Source organism: Podarcis erhardii (assembly GCF_964252035.2).
Source record: "Podarcis erhardii genome assembly, chromosome: 7".
In the NCBI taxonomy this organism is placed as follows: Eukaryota; Metazoa; Chordata; class Lepidosauria; order Squamata; family Lacertidae; genus Podarcis; species Podarcis erhardii.
This window is the reverse complement of record NC_138511.1, coordinates 75,795,399-75,815,115: the sequence shown is the minus strand read 5'-3', so window position 1 is coordinate 75,815,115 and position 19,717 is coordinate 75,795,399. Positions and strand designations below refer to the sequence as shown.

General features: G+C 44.8%; 1 protein-coding gene across 2 annotated transcripts; it reads right to left on the bottom strand.

Moving 5' to 3' along the window:
- Positions 1-1,303: 1,303 nt before the first annotated feature.
- Positions 1,304-18,517, bottom strand: LOC309345652 (B-cell receptor CD22-like). 2 transcript variants are annotated; one of them, XM_081868901.1, is made up of 10 exons: positions 18,211-18,517; positions 16,211-16,268; positions 13,763-14,176; positions 12,399-12,671; positions 10,804-11,073; positions 10,226-10,633; positions 7,629-7,922; positions 6,908-7,180; positions 5,368-5,637; positions 1,304-3,185 (listed from the first exon to the last, which is right to left on the bottom strand). In XM_081868901.1, the coding sequence occupies exons 2-10, from the start codon at positions 16,242-16,244 to the stop codon at positions 3,181-3,183; spliced, it is 2,241 nt and encodes a 746-aa protein (XP_081725027.1). In that variant the 5' UTR covers positions 16,245-16,268; positions 18,211-18,517; the 3' UTR covers positions 1,304-3,180. The 2 variants fall into 2 exon arrangements, with proteins under 2 accessions (XP_081725027.1, XP_081725028.1); XM_081868902.1 differs by lacking the exon at positions 12,399-12,671.
- Positions 18,518-19,717: the final 1,200 nt, after the last annotated feature.

The window sequence follows — 19,717 nt, the reverse complement described above, 5'->3', positions numbered from 1 at the left end:
GTGTCCCTATTTTCCAGGAACAGTCCTGAATTTACGGAAGCCGTCCCAGTTATTGATTTGATCCCCGGATGTCCCGCTTTTCTTTAGAACCTCCCTATTTTCATGGGAGAAATATTGGAAGGCATGGAGTTATGCGAACCCCAAGCCAAGGAGATGAGTAACTTTACAACCTTAGATGACATCTGAAGGCAGCCATGTATAGGGAAGTTTTTAAATGTTTAGTGACTTATTTTGTTTTCATATATCTTGGCAGTCACCCAGAGTGACTGGTGGGTAGGCGAGAGGCAGAAATGGGAGGAGCAAGGAAGGTAAATTATACCTTTGTATAATAGGCGAACACTCACTCACCTTTCTGTTTTCTCTGTATTCTCCAAGACACATGATCAGAGTTCAAGGACACATTCCAGCCAAGCAACAACACTCAGGGGGCAAAGTGTGTTTGTGGCTGGAGAGAGCTCTGAGGGAGAGATAAAAACACCCAGGAAGGCTGCATTCAGCCTCCAGGCCTGACATTCCACATCCTAGTTAAAGACCACAGTGGCAGACCCATGTCTTCAAAGACAAGTCTACAATTTAACTACAACTGAAGACACCAGAGGGATGCAAGTACAGGATATACTGGACCCTTTGCCCTAGCCCTCCTCCCTTAACTGATGGTCAAACACAACTCCCACCCCCAATTCTCTTCCCCAACTCCATTTGGGCTCTAATACTAAAGGCGATCCAAGCTGAAAGGAAAAACACCTTCAGCAGGAGTGAAGGGTGCGCAATATACAGGGAGATGGTGCCTCTTGGAATTGCAAGTCTGCCTGAATGAACCATTACTACTTGAGGCTTGTTTGGAGCAGAGTTCAATTGGAAGACAAGGCTGTGGAGTAGCCAGATGAAAGTGCAGTTGAGGCTAATGAGGCTCCTGCAATTTCAAAAGATTTGTAGAAGAAGGGTCAGCATATTGGCTGTGTGACCTGGTCATCTTTTTGCATCTGCCACCCCCCTCACTTATAGGCTCACTCACAGTGTCTCAATGCTGCTGAGCAAGGGAGACTTACAGTTCCTTCCCAGAGCCAGCAGGTGGCCCAGAATACCTTGGAAGCTCTGTGTGTTTGCCTAATAAGCTCTCATGAACAAGGGGACTCCAGTTGCTGATGTGACTCTGGCCAAAACTAGCCTGATGAAAAAGAAACAGCTCCGCCTACTGACTATCAAAGTGATAGCATGAGGGGCTCAAAATGATGTAATTTTCACTACAGTTCCATGTCAGCACCCTGGAGTCCAGACTTAATCTACTTATCCAAATAATTCATTCTTAAAACTGACATTTTTATTATTTTTCAGAATACAGAAAAAAATATACAGAGCAACCCAAAGGATGAATACAACAGTCTGTTAAAAAATGAAAGCAAAACAAAAAACAAGTCAAATCATGTAGACTAACAATTGCTTTGTACAGCAGTATTCATGTTTGGTTAGCAATGCTAACACTAATGTTTAATATGTTATTTAAAGACACTTTGATCAGCTCAGCAAGCTCCAGGAGGAAACTAACAGCTAAGAACAGAATTGGCAAATGAGGGTTAAATTTGGATTAGAACAGATGTGGTCAACCTTACTCATCCCAAGGACTGCATTCTGTTCTGGGTGCCAGTGGTGGGTGGGGCCAGAGATTAAGTGGGAGGAGCAATGAATGTAAATTTCAGTTTCAAACAGTAGGCTGGTTTTCACACACACTCATTAGAATCAAGACAACAGCTGTTCAGAAAACACAACAGTGCAGGGGTGCCAAGTTGAATAAAATACTGTGGGGGCCCAGGTATGCCCCACCACACATAATCAATCACATGATGCAGCACACATGTGGACATGTGGATTGACCCTGGACTAGGGACTTGAATCCTGGCTTGCCACAAGGTAGGCCATGGGTTCAGGACATCAGCAGAAGAATCGCTCCCTACCAATTCATGGGGATACATTTATGTTGTCCACAAAGCATTGGTACTGGCCATTCTACCATCTTTATCTCCTGACCTCTATCCCTTGTCTTGATAGGAGTACAAGTGTGTAACCTTTTTCCCTCCAGATGTTGCTAAACTACAACTCCCTTCAGCCCCAGCAAACATGATCAATAGCCAGGGGTGATGGTGGGAGTTTGAAAGTGACTTCCATTTTTGCAAGTCAAATTCAGTGCATGTTCATGAAGGTCAGAGAAATCTGCCCATTTTGGTTTCCCTCTCTTTCTCATGTTTTTCAGTCGTTAGGTTCGCTGCATTTTTACATCAATTTGGGGAATGTTTTTGAGAAGATTCAAACACATTTTCATGCACAGATGAATGTATGGATTTTTTTGTATGCAATTATGCCTAATAAGCACATTTTTGCCAGTGATATTCCCTAGTGCAATGGAAAATTCGGTGAAGTAGATTTCAAAGGAGAGTTGGGTTTTGCTTTGGGAAGGTTAGCTTAGGTGAGTTTGTATGAAAAAGCAAATGAAAGTATCTCTTCCCTCCCTCCGCCCATCCTCAATGTATGCTAGGGAATACTCTCTTCCTGGCAATTAGGAACATGGAAAGGGGCTGGATTCTGAGCTCATCCCATTGGTCCATTCAAGTCAGTGCTGTTATTGGCTTCCAGCAGCTCTCCAGGGCTTCATATAGGAATCTTCCCCAGCCCAGAGCAAGAGATAGCAGGTTTGGAACTGGGACCTTTTCCATTAAAACCACATGCTCTGCCACTGAGCAATGGCCCTTCCCAGTCAGTATGCAGAGACGGTGCACAAAAGGAAAAGGCAAAAATGAGGAGATGAGGAGGCAGGAACCTGAGACTTTCCAGACTGGCCTAAGCTTTGGGTCCAGCGTAGCCAATGTGGTACCCTACAAACATTGTTTGATTCTAAATGGGGGTTTAAACCAAGATTCATCTTAAGGAAATGTTTATCAAGAATTCATTCTCTTACAAAAGGGATGTGAACACAAGACAACATTTAAGAAAAGAGTGGAAAGTATGGCGGAAGAATCATCACTTGTGAGAATGTAGTTGGGGTCTTGATTGCTCTCCTCCTTTCTGGTTTCTTCTAGGTTCTCTTATCCGGACATATCCTTTGGGGCTTTGCTCTGCTTCTTTGTTCTCAAAAGGTGGTCACAATATTGATGACTGCTTGTTTCAGTTCTTTGAAATCCCTATAAATCAGGCTTTGGGGCAAAGAAAGAAAACATACTCAACATCATATTCCGGAGATGTCGGAGAATTATGACAAAAACAGAAACAGGAGAAGAAATTGTCTACGTCCACTTAATCATCCCATGCCATTCTGAATAACCCAGTCCAATGAATATGATTGTTTTGCTGTTGTTGTTGTTGCTTTCAGACTGCAAATGTTTAGGGAAACTTTTAATGTTTGACAGACTATTGTATTTTAATATTTTGTTGGAAGCCGCCCAGAGTGGCTGGGGAAACCCAGCCAGATGGGCGGGTATAAATAATATATTATTATTATTATTATTATTATTATTATTATTATTATTATTATTACGTATGCTTTGTTTTTGCTCCCATTTGCACTGTGTTTCCTTTATTTTGAAATAAATGAGATGGAATAATGTAATGACACCATAGTTAATTACATATATTGCATAAGCTACATAAATTTCCCACAGTGGAGAGGAAGACAAATAATGTAGTTTTTGGAGGAAGAGCTGCAGCAGCATGGGAACAGTGCTGCATGTGGTGGAAAAGGGTGCCATCTTACATCCGTAATCCTACCATCCCCACAACTAACAGACCCCTAGCATTATCTGCATCATTCTGTAAAGTTGTGCACCTCACTCTCGGATCTCTCAGGACATCTCTAGGCCAGATATAATCCAAAGGATTCTTATGCATATTGCTTTTGAGGTGGTTCCTGCCAATTCTTGCACAAACTGGGTGGTATTCAATTAAGTGCTACGCAGAGTAGACCCATTGAAATTAATGGACCTAAGTTAGCCATGTCCATCAATGGGTCTACCCTGAGTAGGACTAGTCTTAAACACCACCCACTGAAGGTGAGCTCTGCAGTTTACTCAGCTCCAGACCTAATTCCTAGGTCATTTAAAGGTCTATGCCTTTCAAAACCCCAAGGCAAATTTTGGAAAGCAAAATGGAAAACATTGCGAGATGCAAAATTCAGAATCTGAATATGGGAATGCTTAATGTAGGCAACATTTCATTTTAGCCCCACAATCCTATTAGTGAATGAAGCTGGCTTTTTGCCTGAAGGATGTGTGACCTTCTACTAGCAATGACTTGGTTTCTAGCAGCTGGGGTGGAGTGAGCATCCATGACCTCTGCTTGAAAATATGACATAAGAAAAAGGCCACTGGTACCTACAACAGAGATTCAGAGTCTGAGAGGTTGGGATTCTGTGCTCAGCTGTGGGGTGCAATAGGATTAGTGCCTAGGTATTAGAATAAAGGAATCAAGTGTGAAGGCTTCAAACAACCCATCATTTCAATAAAACCAGCACCAGCAACTGGAACTTCCAGGAAGAAGAGGAATTACCACCATCATCCTCTACAGCATTTCCATTTTGCTGCCCTCAGCCTCCTCTGGAGGAGAGATTATTATTATTAATCAATCAGTCAATTATTACCCATCCTTCACCTTAAGATCCAGGGGTAAGCTACAGCACTAAAACAGTATTAAAAACAATTTAGAACAACTTTAAGCCATAAAAACAAAGCGGATCCTAAAAGCGTACACCTCAACTGTTAAATGCGAGGGCAAAGAGGTGCATCTTCAGCATCCTCTGAAAGTTGTATAATGAAGGTGCCAGGTGTACCACTGTTGAGAGGGAGTTCCACAGCTTAGGGGCCACCACAAAGAATGCCCTGTCCAAGGCCTTCACCACATTCAGCCTCTGAGGGCAGAGGGCCTATCTCAGCACCCAAGTGAGGCTGTAGAGAAGGAGGCAGTCTTTCAGATATTTGAGGCCTGAGATGTTTAAGGGTTTTAAACACCAATGTGAACACCTTGAATTGGGCCCAGAAATGAACTGGCAACCAATGCAGCTATTTCAAATAGAGGTTGTATCATATCTAAATTTTGGATCAGCTGAAGCTTCTGAATCGCCTTCAAGGGCAGCCCCATGTTGAGTGTCTTGCAGTAATCCAATCTGGAAGATACCAGACCATGGAGTACAGTGACCGAGTCATCTCTATCCAAAAGGGTTCGTAGCTGGAGAACCAGCCAGAACGGGAAAAAGGCAGTCCTAGCCACAACCACCCCTGCAATTCTTTGTATTCTGGTAATAAGGGGATGTTTGTTGCAAGACACCTTGGGCCCAGCCCACTGTGGAAAGGTGGCATATAAATAAGCTCAATCAATCTTACTCACAACGGACATCTATAAGAATGGCTGGGGAGCGAGATGGGCCTGCGCTGTTGCTTGCTTCACAATGGTAGGTCCCGGAATCCTCTGGTTTCACTTCATGGATGGTCAACACATTATCTGCAGAGTCCTGCAGCAGCTGTTGCTCATCTTTGTACCATGCGTATTTCAGTTCTCGAGGGTTAGCTGCTGTCACTTCGCATGTCACCTGAAAACGGCTATACTGATGGACCACCTTTTCTGTCATTCCCAAAATGTATACTTCCTTGGGAGCAACTGCAGGAAGGGAGAACAAGTACAAAGCATCACACAAAGACACAAGCAAATGAATGCAAAATCATCATCATCATCATCATCACTGCAGCACCAAGGGTTCTGCTGCACTGTCAGAGACTGGCTGGACACTGAGGAATGGGTGTTAGATGCTGAGGAGAGGACCCAGGAAAAGGGGGATTGAAGTCAGAGGCAGGAGAAACTGCAGCGTTGGAGAGTGAAGAACAGGTGCAAGAGGAGAAAGAGATAGGTCAGGCTGGTGTAAAGTCAAGGACCCCCACGCTGCCACCACCTCTTGCCCCCGCCTCTCCTGCTCCACTGTCTCCCAGGATCAGAAGAGAACTGAAATGGGAGACACAGAAACAGGTTACACACAGACATAGTCCTCAGCTGCTTGCACACAGCTCAGGTAGGGAAGATAGAGTGCTTTTTTTCTGGGGGGGGCATGGGGTATGCATACCCCTAAACATTTTGTGAACCTTTGTACTTTTGTCCATTTATTGTTTTTATTTTCCCCAATTTGAACTATAAAATGGTGATTTGCTTGAATCAAAATGGGAGTACCCCTAATCATTTTTTTTAGGGGGGAGCACTGGGGAGATACATAAGCTGAGGTTGAGGCCTCTCTGTCGCTGCAACTGCCTCATCAGGTGCACACCTAGGAGTAGCTGAGAGACGTAGAACTGGTGGACCTGCCTTTTCCTAACTTGCAAGTGTACTTCTAATAAAGAGTTAATTCCTCATGCTGGACATTCCTTGCCTGGCAGTGCCATGGCATGCATGAAAGCCAGTTGCACAAGAGAGGAATTTCCTGTACGGTCCCCAAAGACACATGCATACAGAATGTGGCAGCCCTACCCCAGGCACACACTACCTTCTTGTGCAATCAGCGAGAGCTTGTTGCTTACATCATCCTCAAACTCTCCAAAGCAAATTCTCCCCCCTCTGGTTGGTCTTTATGTATAAATTGTAACTGACAGTGGCCCACAGTTTCCACTGACATGTTTCAAAGCAAGGCTACAAAGCACCTGGAATCCACAGTGTACCAGCTATCCACAAATGGACAGAGGATTTAGTTCCTTGAGCATTCAGGCTGTAACCCCTGAATTTGCTTCATGGGCTGTGCAGTGGCTGTGCCTGTCTTGGACATGTTAAATGTTCTTGAATGAATACACTTGCCTCCAAAAGCTTTTCCTCTCCCTGTGAGCAAGTACATTAGTCAATGATGAGTGCTCCAGGACTTCTAGAAAGCAAATTAAGTAGCATTACTTACAATGAACATCCACCGTGACTGCTTGGGATGAGGTACAGCCAACATAGTTGCACACTTCACATGTGTAAGACGTTTCATATCCAGGTGTCGCAGGGAAAGTCAATACATTTGAGCCACTATACTTATGTTCAACTGTATGTGAATCTGATTTAACCCAGTTGTACCAGTTGTTTTCAGGGTTACTTCTGCCCACAGAGCAGTTCAGCATGACGACATCTCCTTCCTTTATTGGCAAGTCATTCATAATGGTAAGCTGGACATCCTCAGGACGATCTGGAAAATCAGGTCAATGTGCCTGTTTGTTGATTGCATACATAATAACAAACCAAGGTGATAAAGGGTCTGGAAACAAAGCCTTATGAGTTGGGGGAACAGTTGGGCATTTTTAGCCTGGTAAAGAGGAGAATGAGAGAAGATATGACAGCCATCTTCAAATATCTAAAGGGCTTTTCTGGAGGCTAAGACCCAAACCAGTGGATTCAACTTACAAGAAAGGAGATTCTGACTAAACATCAGGAAGTGGTCTCTCCTTCCTTGGAGGTTTAAATGCAGAGCTTAGATGGCCCTTCGCGTGGAAAGTATTCCCTTTTTCACTACCCCTGGTGCATATGATTGCAGCCTTTGTGATGACGTGGCTAACTGCATTAGTTGAATTTTGCTCCCACCAGGCAGCATCTTCTCAATCCACAAAAAGACCCATCCTTTCCCACTGTGCACTCACATCTCACATTCAGTTTCATGGTACTGTGGGATATCTCTGACCCGTCCAGATTGCTCAGCGAGCAGCCCACCGTTTTCCCATTGTCCTCCCATGTGGGTTCAAACGTCACCGTCTTCATGATTTGATTTTCAAGCATGGTTATTTGTGGAGACAAGTGATGCTTCTCTAAGCCACTGAGAGTCAAGAGTACGAGCACATCGGTGCAATGGTAAGGCACCGAGCAGACCACTTCTGTAGTCCTCCCTTGATGGACTATTGCAGGGATTATTTCCAACCTGGGTTCTGGAGGTGACTCTGAATCCACAGAAGGAAAGAAAAGAAAAATAGCAGTAGTTAGGGCAAAGTGATGATAAAGAGTTACTGGATAAACTGATTGATACTGCTGAGAACCTGATGCCTTGGCCACCAATACATAGGAAGCTGTCATTTACTGAGCCAAACCATTGGTCCATCTACTCAGTATTTTCTACACTGAACAGCTGCAGCTCTCTCCAGGATTTGAGACAGGAGTCTCACCCAGTCCTACAATGTGTTTGAAACACTCTTATACTACTTTAACAGTCCTGGAGAATCATAGGAGCTATGGTTTGTTAAAGGTGCTGACCTCATGGAGATATTACTTCCAAAACCATAACAAGCAGTGCTATTTTTCTAGGGTGGGGGGAGTTGGCGGAACCCACCATGAACGCCTCCTTTGTTCTCTTATAATGGCAATGGTGCTCACCTGAGAGATGCCGGAACTCAGTTCTGGTGAGTTCCAGCTGGGTGGGAAAGCCCTGGTAACAAGCAACATTGCCAACAACGTTCCATGATTGTTAGTGGTAAAAGAGTGCTTTAAATGTATGTGTGTGGATGAAGCATCTGGAGATGCTGGGAACTGAGGCTGAGACCTTCTGCATGCAAAGCAGCTGCTCTACCACTGAGCTACAGAGTTTCTCCAAAACATCAGTATCCACCTGTGTTTTACCACAGTTCCAGGCCTTGGGGGGCTGTTGGACACAATACACTGTGGGCTGACCAACCTCAGTGGGCCCACCTGCTTGTCTTTTTCTTGGGGCCCAGTCAGTTGTACCAACAAGATTGCTCTCGTACTTTCTTGATACAACTATCTAGGAAAGGACGGCATGTCATAATGTACCACCACTTCCATTTTCAGCATCATGTTCTAGCTGCTCCAAATGGCTAGAAACTGCTAAAGAAAAATTAAGGCAGTCCATCTCATTAAAAAAAAATAATGTATGCAATCGAAGAATTATCATTACATCTTCAGTAGTTTGATGTGAAGAAATTCAACAGGTGACATCAACATTCCATCAGCATTCCATGGCCACTGAGCATGCTCAGTTCTCTTTGGATTCTCACCTGCAAGCCCAGCAACATCTGCGGGGGGAGGGGTTACACAGGTTTGTAGGGATATCGCGGAGTGGGGAGTGGGGTCCGGAGGGAGAACACTTCCCCACCAGCAGGCAGCCACAATCTGCCTGCACACGTGACCTTGGGGTGCAGGGAACCCCCCCCCCAGACAAGCCACAGCTGTCTGTACATCGTTCCACCTCTGCCTGACCTTTTGTGATCTCAGCAGTTTGCGGTGTCCTGTCTGTAACCCTTTTCCATGAGACATTTGTCTCCTACGTCATACACTGCACAAGGGGAAAATGACGCTGTGGAACAGGTGCCAAAATAGCTTTGTACCACCCCACGATTTCGGGACAGAAGATGTGTAAAGGTCACAGCCCAAAAAATGTATCTGCCTGGCTTGCATATTTGTCTCAATAAAAAGATGCTACACAGGGATGGTGGTAGCTCGCTCGCTCGCTCGCTTCAGACCACCTGTGCGCAGCTCACATAATGATCAACACCTGTCTTGGGACCTTCACTTCACAGGTTCCCTAAATCTGTCTTAGTATTTTTTTCTAAAGATCACTTGTACTTATGCCAACCTTGAACTGACCCCGAGCCTGCTAATACTCAGCACTCGTGCCTCTCTGTGAATCCCAGAGATTCACAAATGGAATCCCAGAGATTCACAGAAGACTGGTGTAAATTTACGAACTATTTGAAAAGTAATTGTGATGGCCAGATTAGGTTTGTAGGTTTGCAAGAAGTTTTGTGAGGTAAATTATTTGAATTATTGCAAAAATGGTTAAAGAGACGGATTGTGAGTTAAGACAATTAAAGGCAATAGGAATTTAAGAAATACAGAAGAAATGATAAAAATGGTGGATCATCAGAGGTGCTGATGGAAGTCCCAAAAGATTGTATAAGATGTGAAGTTCTGTGGAATGTATAATAATTGGTATGTTGAAATTAATAATATATATATACACACACACACACACACACACACACACACACACACACACATACATACACTCAGCACTTGTGCATGGGTTTTGGCTACACAGAAACCTCCCCTCTCCTCTGAAATTTGGAAATAGAGGGAATGATTCACTGCTAACATCATTTCTGGCCTGAAAGCTGACCATTCAAACACTGCTGCTGATACTTTGAAAGGGAGGGTTCTGCATCTCAGCTAAAAGACCGCTTTTATATGGGATGGAGCAAAAAAAATCACAGCTGTTCTGCCAAGCTCTTACCTGTAACATTAACTGTGACATCAAGGAACCACTTGAGTCTCCAAGGATAGTTTCCTACAGAAGCAACAACTCTTGCCCCATACCTGCCGCTGTCACTTTTCTGGAGCTGAGTGATCATCAAGCTGCAATCTCTATTACCTAGGTCCCCTGAAAATTTCACCCGACCCTGAAAGGCAGCACTTCTTGCATTGCCTTCTGTGAATTTGAAGCTGTTGTACAACAAGGTACCATTATAATCCGGCAAATTGTGGTCCCAAAAAGGCTCAAAGTACCAAGCCACAGCTGTGGCGTTGACTGTAGCCAAGTTAAATGTTCCGCTGATCTCGCATGGAATCAGCACACAGGATCCTTTCCAGGCCACCACAGAGTTAGCATGTTTCCTCAGTCCACTTTCATCAGACAAGAAACCTGAAATGGGAAAAGTCCAAGGTAGATGGTCATCAGCTTGCGCCTCATTATATCACATAATGATGTATTTGTAATAATAGTCATATTTAAGAGGCTACAACACAGAAGTCAAGCTCTAAGATTTTATCATTAGTACAATTTCAGTGTCTCTCTCTCTTTGTCTTACTCACCAATAACACTGAGTGTGACTGGTGAGGACCGCGATGTGCCCACACTATTGCCGGCTTCACACCTGTATCTGCCAGAGTGTGCTAAAGTAACTTTTGGAATGGACAACTCTTCAGTCGCAGAGTCCATCTCCAGCCATTCGCCATCTTTGTACCATGCGTATGTGAGATTCTGGGGTTTTGCCTTTCCGACTTCACACTTCAGCTGAACAGACTTCCCTTCCTGGATCTTGCCTGCCGGCGTCATTTTTATTTTTACATCTTTGGGGGCAACTTCAGGAAGAGAGGAGGACAAAGAGAAACCATCATATGAAGAAACCCCACAACTGGTCAACTGAACCCGGGAAAGTCATGTCATCTAAGGATCTGTTGCATATCAAGTAAACAGCATTGAAGTCAGGAAAACAACATAATTTATCAACCCTGCAACTCTTGGCACTCATATTTTTTTCTTGGGCCAACTGTGAACAATGCCTTATGAGGAATGGCTAAGGGAGCTGGGCATGTTTAGCCTGGAGAAGAGGAGGTTAAGGGGTGATATGATAGCCATGTTCAAATATATAAAAGGATGTCACATAGAGGAGGGAGAAAGGTTGTTTTCTGCTGCTCCAGAGAAGCGGACACGGAGCAATGGTTCCAAACTGCAAGAAACAAGAATCCACCTAAACATTAGGAAGAACTTCCTGACAGTAAGAGCTGTTCGACAGTGGAATTTGCTGCCAAGGAGTGTGGTGGAGTCTCCTTCTTTGGAGGTCTTTAAGCAGAGGCTTGACAACCATATGTCAGGAGTGCTCTGATGGTGTTTCCTGCTTGGCAGGGGGTTGGACTCGATGGCCCTTGTGGTCTCTTCCAATTCTATGATTCTATGATTCTATTCTATGATTCTATGAATGCTCACAGTTTACATTGCTCTCAGTTTCTAGGAGCATGGAAAAAGATCACCAAATTGTTTTTGCCTCAGTGGATCTATCTGACAACTAAAAATAGTCCACAGTTTCTATGGGTAAAGGTCCACACTTTCATAAAACACAACACTATCAAATATTTGACATCCACAGTGTATTATCTAGCTAATAATAATAAATAAATTATTATTTATACCCTGCCCATCTGACTCAGTTTCCCCAGCCACTCTGGGTGGCTCCCAACAGAATAATAATAATAATAATAATAGGCAATAAAGATCAAACATTAGAAACTTTCCTAAACAGGGCTGTCTTACAGATGTCTTCTAAAAGTCAGATAGTTGTTTATTTCCTTGACATCTGATGGGAGGGCATTCCACAGGGTGGGCACCACTCCCGAGAAGGCCCTCTGCCTGGTTCCCTGTAACTTCGCTTCTCACAGTGAGGGAACCGCCAGAAGGCCCTCAGAGCTGGACCTGATGCTGAAAGATGAAGGCTCTGTCTGCAGGAACCTGGACCTCATCCATTTGTATTCAACCTGCAATCCCTGAATTGGCTGCACAAAGAGGTAGACTGTGCATTTATGCTATGTACCTTGGATGGACCCCGACATGCTGCTCTCCCTGTCCTTGTGGATTTGTTGGTGCAGAATGCCTTAGGGTCCCAACTAGTAAATAAAGTGGTGCTACTCACAGTGTACATCCACGGTGACCATTTGGGATAAAGTACAGCCAGCATTGTTGCATGCTTCACATTCATAAGATGTGACCGGTTCAGAGGTCGCAGGGAAGATTAAAAGCTCTGAAGCACTATACGTATGCTCAACTGAATGGTGATCTGACTTGACCCAATTGTACCAGTTGTCTCTGGAGTAATTTCTGCCTGAAGAGCAGCACAGCACAACCGTGTCTCCTTCTTTTATGGGCAGGTCATTCATAATGCCAACATGGACACCCTTGGGGCTGTCTGGAAAATCAGATCAAAAAGTTTCTTTCTGGATGATACGTATCACAACATTATTAGAGTGCACCTGCATACTCAGGGTAACAGGAGAATGTGGCTAAAATCCAGTCAACAAAAAAGAGACTCATATAAGTAACTACCTGTTAGAAATAGGGACTGAGCACATTGGGCAATCAATTAATGTGCATCTTTAATTATCTAAATGTTGGCGTCTTTCCTACATCAATGTCCAGGCTTATATCCACCTAACTCCTACTCAGAGTAGGCCCATTGAAACTAATGGACATATCTAAGGCAACGTTCACACTATACATTTTTGAGCAGTCATGGCTTCCCCCAAAGAATTCTGGGAGCTGTGGTTTATTACGGGCGCTGAGAGTTGTTAGGAGACCCCATTTGCCTCCCAGAGCTACAATTCCTAGGATTCCCTGCAAAGAGGGATTGTTAATCTACTCTGGGAACCGTAGCTCTGGGAGGGGATTAGGAGTAAGCAGTAATGCATCCTAATACAACTGCTAGGAACCACAGGAGGGGAGAGTGCTCTTTTGCTCAGATCCTGGGATGGGTTTCTCACAAGTCACTATGAGAACAGGCTGCTGGACTAGATGGGCCATTGGTCTGACCCAACAGGCTCTTCTTAAGTTCTTAAGTGCAGTGGTACCTCGGGTTAAGAACTTAATTCGTTCTGGAGGTCCGTTCTTAACCTGAAACTGTTCTTAACCTGAGGTACCACTTTAGCTAATGGGGTCTCCCGCTGCTGCCGCACTGCTGCTGCACAATTCCTGTTCTCATTCTGAAGCAAAGTTCTTAACCCGAGGTACTATTTCTGGGTTAGCGGAGTCTGTAACTTGAAGCATCTGTAACCTGAAGCGTCTGTAACCCAAGGTACCACTGTATAAGAGGAAGAGAATCTTTGGGTGTCCAACAGCCACAAGCCTACACATATCCTTTAACTAGTTTGCAACCTCCAGGCATCATTTCTGGGCTGAAACTTGCCATATTAAACGCTGCTGTCAACACTTTGAAAGAGAAGGGCTTGGGTCCCACATCATAAGTGATGAAGGCAAATTAGAACTGCTCTACAAAACTCTTACCTATAACTTTGACTGTAGCGTTACGAAACCATTTGTTACTCCAACTGTAGTTTCCAACAGAAGCAACAACTCTTGCCCCGTACATGCCACTGTCCTTTGTCTGGAGCTGAGTAATCATCAGGCTGCAGTCTCTGTTGCCCAAATTGCCTATGAACTTCACCCGGTCCTGAAAGGCAGGACTTACTGCCATTGTGTTGCCTTTCCTCCTTTTGGAACTGTCATACAACAGACTGCCATCATAGTCAAATGAAATGTTATCCCAAACAGGCTGGAAAAACCAAGCCACAGCTTTGGCACGGACCTTAGCAGAATGATGTGTTTCACTGATCTGGCATGGAATCACCACGCAGGAGCCTTTCCAAGCAACCAAAGTATCGGGGCTTATTCTTAGGGGGTAATCGCAATATATATAACCTGAAACGGGAAAGCGGATGTGAAAAGTTGGTTAGTTACTCACTTACTATGAAAATTCGCTTCCAGCTCCTTGATGTCACCCATAAACTGAATTTGTCTCCAAGAACTGAGAAATTAACCAATACCTCTTAATGTTTTTATCATCTCCCATGAAGACAATGGACAAGTTTGCATCAGATTATGCAAAAGTACAGAATGTAGCTGGCTGCATTCTCCCACGGCCAACTTTCTGAGGGCCACATTCTAGCACTGGGTGGAGCCAAAACCAAAGTGGCCATGGCCAAAGAGAGCAGTGAGTGGGCCACCACCCACTAGCTCACACTGCACAAATCCATTCACACCATGCGTGTATACAGGCGCATACCCATACTCATTATTCTCTCACAAACATATACTTTGAGTCTCATGTTCTACCCTTCTTACCCTGCTGTAGTCAGGCTGGAAAAATGCCTTCTAGTCAAGGGGAGTAGTTTTTGCCAGAGATGTTGAAGCACAGAGAGAGAATTAACCCTTCTCTTCAGAGCTGTGAGCCTTCCTCTCTCCCCCCCCCCATGCTCCCTGTACAATAAAGCTTCAAAAAAAGTCTTCTATAGGCTTTAATAGATGGCCTTCCTGTCATGTGACAAAGGTATTTGAGAGCAGAAGCAGTAAAGGAGTCTAGAAATGCTGTGAAATGCTGAAAAGCTGCACAATCACTCAGCATGCTGAATCGCTGTGACTCATCTTGAGGATGACTCATTATCTGTATAAGTATTGTATCTGCTTGCAGGCAGTGTCTCAGTCCCAGTCTCTCTCTCTCTCTCTCTCTCTCTCTCTCTCTCTCTCTCTCTCTCTCTCTCTCTCTGTGTGTGTGTGTGTGTGTGTGTGAGTCAGAGTATGGTGGAGCCTGTGCTCTGTGAAGCCTGTGCCCAGTGGAGCCTCTGTGTGACTCAGTAACTCTGTGTATGCTCTGAAGCTAGTTTAATCTTCTGTTCACTATGCAGTTATTTGCAAACAAGTTTATTTTAACTCAGTAAAGCTTTTATTCTTTTACTGAAGAAGGCTGTGTTATTAATTTATGCTGCGCGTCACTTCCCCCAAATCTAATTGCTGGAGCTGGGTGGGCAGGGCAAGGGGGTGCTGTGGGCCAGATGAAGAGGGGCCATGGGCTCCATCCAGCTCATAGGCCACTGTTTCCCAGATAAATGCCCCTGCTTGGCAGGGGGTTGGACTCGATGGCCCTTGTGGTCTCTTCCAACTCTATGATTCTATGATTGTTTTTAAATGCAGTGGCCAGAATGCAAAGAACCCCATGATGTTAAGATGTGCAAGGAGGCTCTGGATGCCCACTGTGCAAAACATTCATCTCTCCACCACCCATTGTCGCATGGCAATGCGACAAAAATTTAGGAATTTGAGAGGAGTTTTGAAAGGAGGGCATCTGCTGTGCAAAGCAAAAATGTCCTATTAAGTGTGTTCAAGTCCCGAGAGTGAATTTCTAGCTAGGGGTTTAGCATTTTCTCTTTTCTGCAAGTGCTACTTCTTCGTATCAAGTCTTCCTTTGTCGGTGTCATGGCTGGTGTCCACTCCTGTGGGGAAGGCGGGAAGGCAGCCATTTCAGGACCATGGATAGCTCAAAGTGAGTTAAGCTACTCTAACAAAGGCTGGGAACACTGAGGCCTTTTAAGCCCCTGTCTCCAGTCTACCTCCTCTGGGCTCCTTTCGCTTGCGGAGAACTTCAAAGCCTTAAAGGACACTTCTCTATTTCATAGCCAGGGAGGTATCTGGTTCTTTTGCAGCCTCCAACTCTTTGGATTGCTGCTGGATTCTGGAACCATGGTATGTAGACTATTGCTTGGGAGCAAGTCCCACTGATTTTGATCTGAATGACTCCAGAGTCAATGCATGCAAGTATTGTTGCTTGCTCTCTCATGAGCCCCTCATATATTCTTCCATCCTTCCTCCAAATGCTACCCTACAGACCCAGGAGACAAACGGGGCTTGAGATGTCCCAGACTGCTTTCATTAGCACATACCAAAACCTGCATATATTACCTGCAAGGAACAGCAGCCAAAGGAAATGCCTCATTATGAGTCCATGCAAGTGCGAAGCCTGGGAAAGGAAAAGTGGATTATTACTTAGAGCCTTCACTCATTCACATTATGCTTCTCAGTAGGGGAGGGGGGAGGAGGAGGAGGAGGATGGAATGGAACCAGTGTGGTGTAGTGATTAAGGTGTCAGACTAGGACCTGGGAGATCAGGAATCGTGGCTAATTAAGACAGCAGGTTGGAATCTAGACACATGAAAATGCTGTGAAAATGCTTTTTAAAAGGAGTTTTGAAAAATATATTGATTTTGCCATAAGCTCCCCATCACCATCTAGTGTCACATTTGTATAACACACTTAAAATGTTACATTTGCAGCTGAAGAGCTGAGTCCCAAGTAACTAGAGTCTTCCCAGCACTATAATTTGCAGGGTGCCCAGGGGCAAAGATACTCGTTTTTTGTTTTTAAAAGGAGAGGGAGCTGCAAGAGACACCATTAGTTGTTGTTGTTGTTGTTGTTGTTGTTGTTGTTGTTATAATATTTGTATGTTGCCCATCTGACTCAGTTGCCCCAGCCACTCTGGGCAGCTCCAAACACAATATTAAAAACATGATGAAACATCAAATATTAAAAATGTCCCTAAACAGGGCTGCCTTCAAATGCCTTCGAAAAGTCAAAAAGTTGTTTATTTCCTTGACATCTGATGGGAGGGCATTGACTACCAAGAAGGCCCTCTGCCTGGTTCCCTGTAACCTCACTTCTTGCAGTTAAGGAACTGCCAGAAGGCCCTCAGTGCTTGATGCCAGTGTCCAGGCTGAGCAATGGTGGTGGAGACCTTCAGGTATATAGGGCCTCCTTCAGGTATATAGGGCCAAAGTCATTTAGAGCTTTAAAGGACAGCACCAACACTTTGAATTGTGCTCAGAAACGTACTGAGAGCCAATTTAGATCCTTTAAGACCGGTGCTATATGGTCCCGATGGCCACTCCAAGTCACCGGTTTAGCAGCTGCATTTGAATTAATTGTAGTTTCCGAGTCACCTTCTGTATGCTTACACTAAGAAGTGTATTGTCCAGGTAGATGGTTAGAGTCCAGTTTTGAGAGCTAGGGAGGCATGCTGCATGCAAAGCAAGAGTTGTCAGGAGTTGCTGAGATTTGTGGAAATCTGTCTCGTGTGGTAAATCACTGAACTGCAGATGGTAAAGTACTCTCAGGCACTGGGCTAACTCCACCAGCCCAGTCTGGGCACTGGAAACTCTGGGACCTAGGAAGGATTTTCTGTGTCAAGTGAGCCTCGCTTAAGCCATGTGGTCTTCTTCGACTCAAGTATGATCCTGTATATTTGTTGTTCCTGACTTGTGCCTCTGTCCTGGTTTGTTCTTTGATTCTTTGACCGTCTCTAGCAAGCACAGAGAAGAACCTTCCCCTGCCCGTGGCTCACGCAGCAAGTGCAACTCTTCCTAGAATGGAGATGAAGGGATGGGAGCAGCTCCAGCAGCTAGATAAGCCATAGGACGCAAGGGTCACTATTGCCAATGCAACATTCTCCAGTGAATCATTAATAGAATCCATTGGGAAACAAAACCCCTTTAGAGTCAATCATCTCTAGGAATAAGCCATCCATTTCTCCTGCAGCTCAGGGTCTTAAAGTGACATTGCTTAGCCTAAGGTTATCTGTCCATCCAGACAAGGGGTTCCCAAGTGACCAGAAAACCCCAGTCCAACCTGCTTCTGTACCTTTAACAATGTCTGTTTATACAGGAAACAAGATAGCCACATTTTCACAGCATGGAGATCAGCAACATAACCTGCTAATGTCCACAGTTCAAGTTTCTGATTGAGGCCTAGGAGCAGAACCCAATTTCTTAAAAAGTTGGTGACCTTCTTCTAGATTGGGAGGTGAACTTGGCAGCCTGGAAACAAGGTGAATGTGGGTTTCCCCCCCTTCTTTGCTTAAGAAAGCAAACCCAAGCTATCCTGAGCAACAACAGCAAAGGCAAACTCACCTGTGAATATGTAAGCTGAGAACTGGCAGCTGTTCTTGCCTGGAAATGAAGAAGTTGCTAAGTTGAGGTATGTCACATGGAGGAATCAAGCATCAGTTTGTCCCTTTGGTGTGTGCGTTTTCCCCCAGATCAAATGTTTGTATATGTGGAGAGAGTTGGGGCTGGTCCAGGAATAAGTCAAGGACGGTTGTTGGCATCTCAATGGCTTGCATTATAATTGCATGGCCAAACATTATTATTTTCCTCTTCTCCAACAAGCAGCTTCTGTACTGGTGCAACCAGACTTGTTTTTGGGGGGTGCTGCAAGGAATTGGAGAGCCATGTCTTCACAGTTTTGGCTGCCAATGGCAGTCAAACAATCTCTGTTTTGCTCCTAATCTCTGCATTGGAAGCCACTGTAAACCTCCAGCTCTTTCTGAGGCTAGCCTGTGTGGCGAGTTACCAGAACTACAATGTGGAGCCTCTTCCTGACATAAGGAGATGAGTTAGATCATCTTGCTCAATGTTGTCCATACTGGATGGCAGTGGCTTCCAAGGTTTTCAGGCAGGGAACCCTACCTGGAGATGCTGGGTGTTGAACATGGGGGTGCAGGTAGCACTGTGGTCTAAACCACTGAGCCTCTTGGGCTTGCCCATCAGAAGGTCGGTGGTTTGAATCCCTGTGATGGGGTGAGCTCCTGTTGCTCTGTCCCAGCTCCTGCCAACCTAGCAGTTTGAAAGCACATCAAAGTGCAAGTAGATAGATAGGTACCACTGCAGCAGGAAGATAAATGACATTTCTGTGCACTCTGGTTTCTGTCACAGCGTCCCGTTGCACCAGAAACAATTTAGTCATGCTGGCCACATAACCCGGAAAGCTGTCTGTGGACAAATGCCAACTCCCTCAGCCTGAAAGCGAGATGAGCACCACAACCCCACAGTCGCCTTTTACTGGACTTAACAGTCCTGGGGTCCTTTACCTTTACCTTACCTGAACATAGGACCATTTGACCATGAAAAGCTTGATCACTACCCCATCCTGATTGGTCTCAAAAGCCCCACATGTCCCTCCCCCAGGAGAAACCACTTGAGGCTTGAGAAGACGGGTATGTGGCAAAATAAACCCCATTTGAGAGTGGAAATAGCATTTTCTGTTTACAGGTTGCAAAATTAGGCCATTCACATATCTGCTGTGTGCTGGGTCCAATCTCCCAAAATGCTATTTGTTTCACATCTGCAATGGACAAATAATTGCTCTGAACACACCCATGAAAATTCCTCCTGTGCAGGGGCAGCTGCCGAGGTGTTGCGGCAGAACTAACCACACAGTCTTGGACCTGGCAGTAGCCTCATTGTAACTTACATGGTCAGGGCAGCCGTGAGGTCAGGGTGCCACAGGTGCAGTGACAGAGCCCAAGGCAACTAACTTTGAAAGCTAAGAGGAAACCAATCACTGAAGGAGCTGTTCCTTCATCACCAATGGATGGAGCCAAGTTGGTTTCATGTCCTATGAAGCCGCATTATTTAT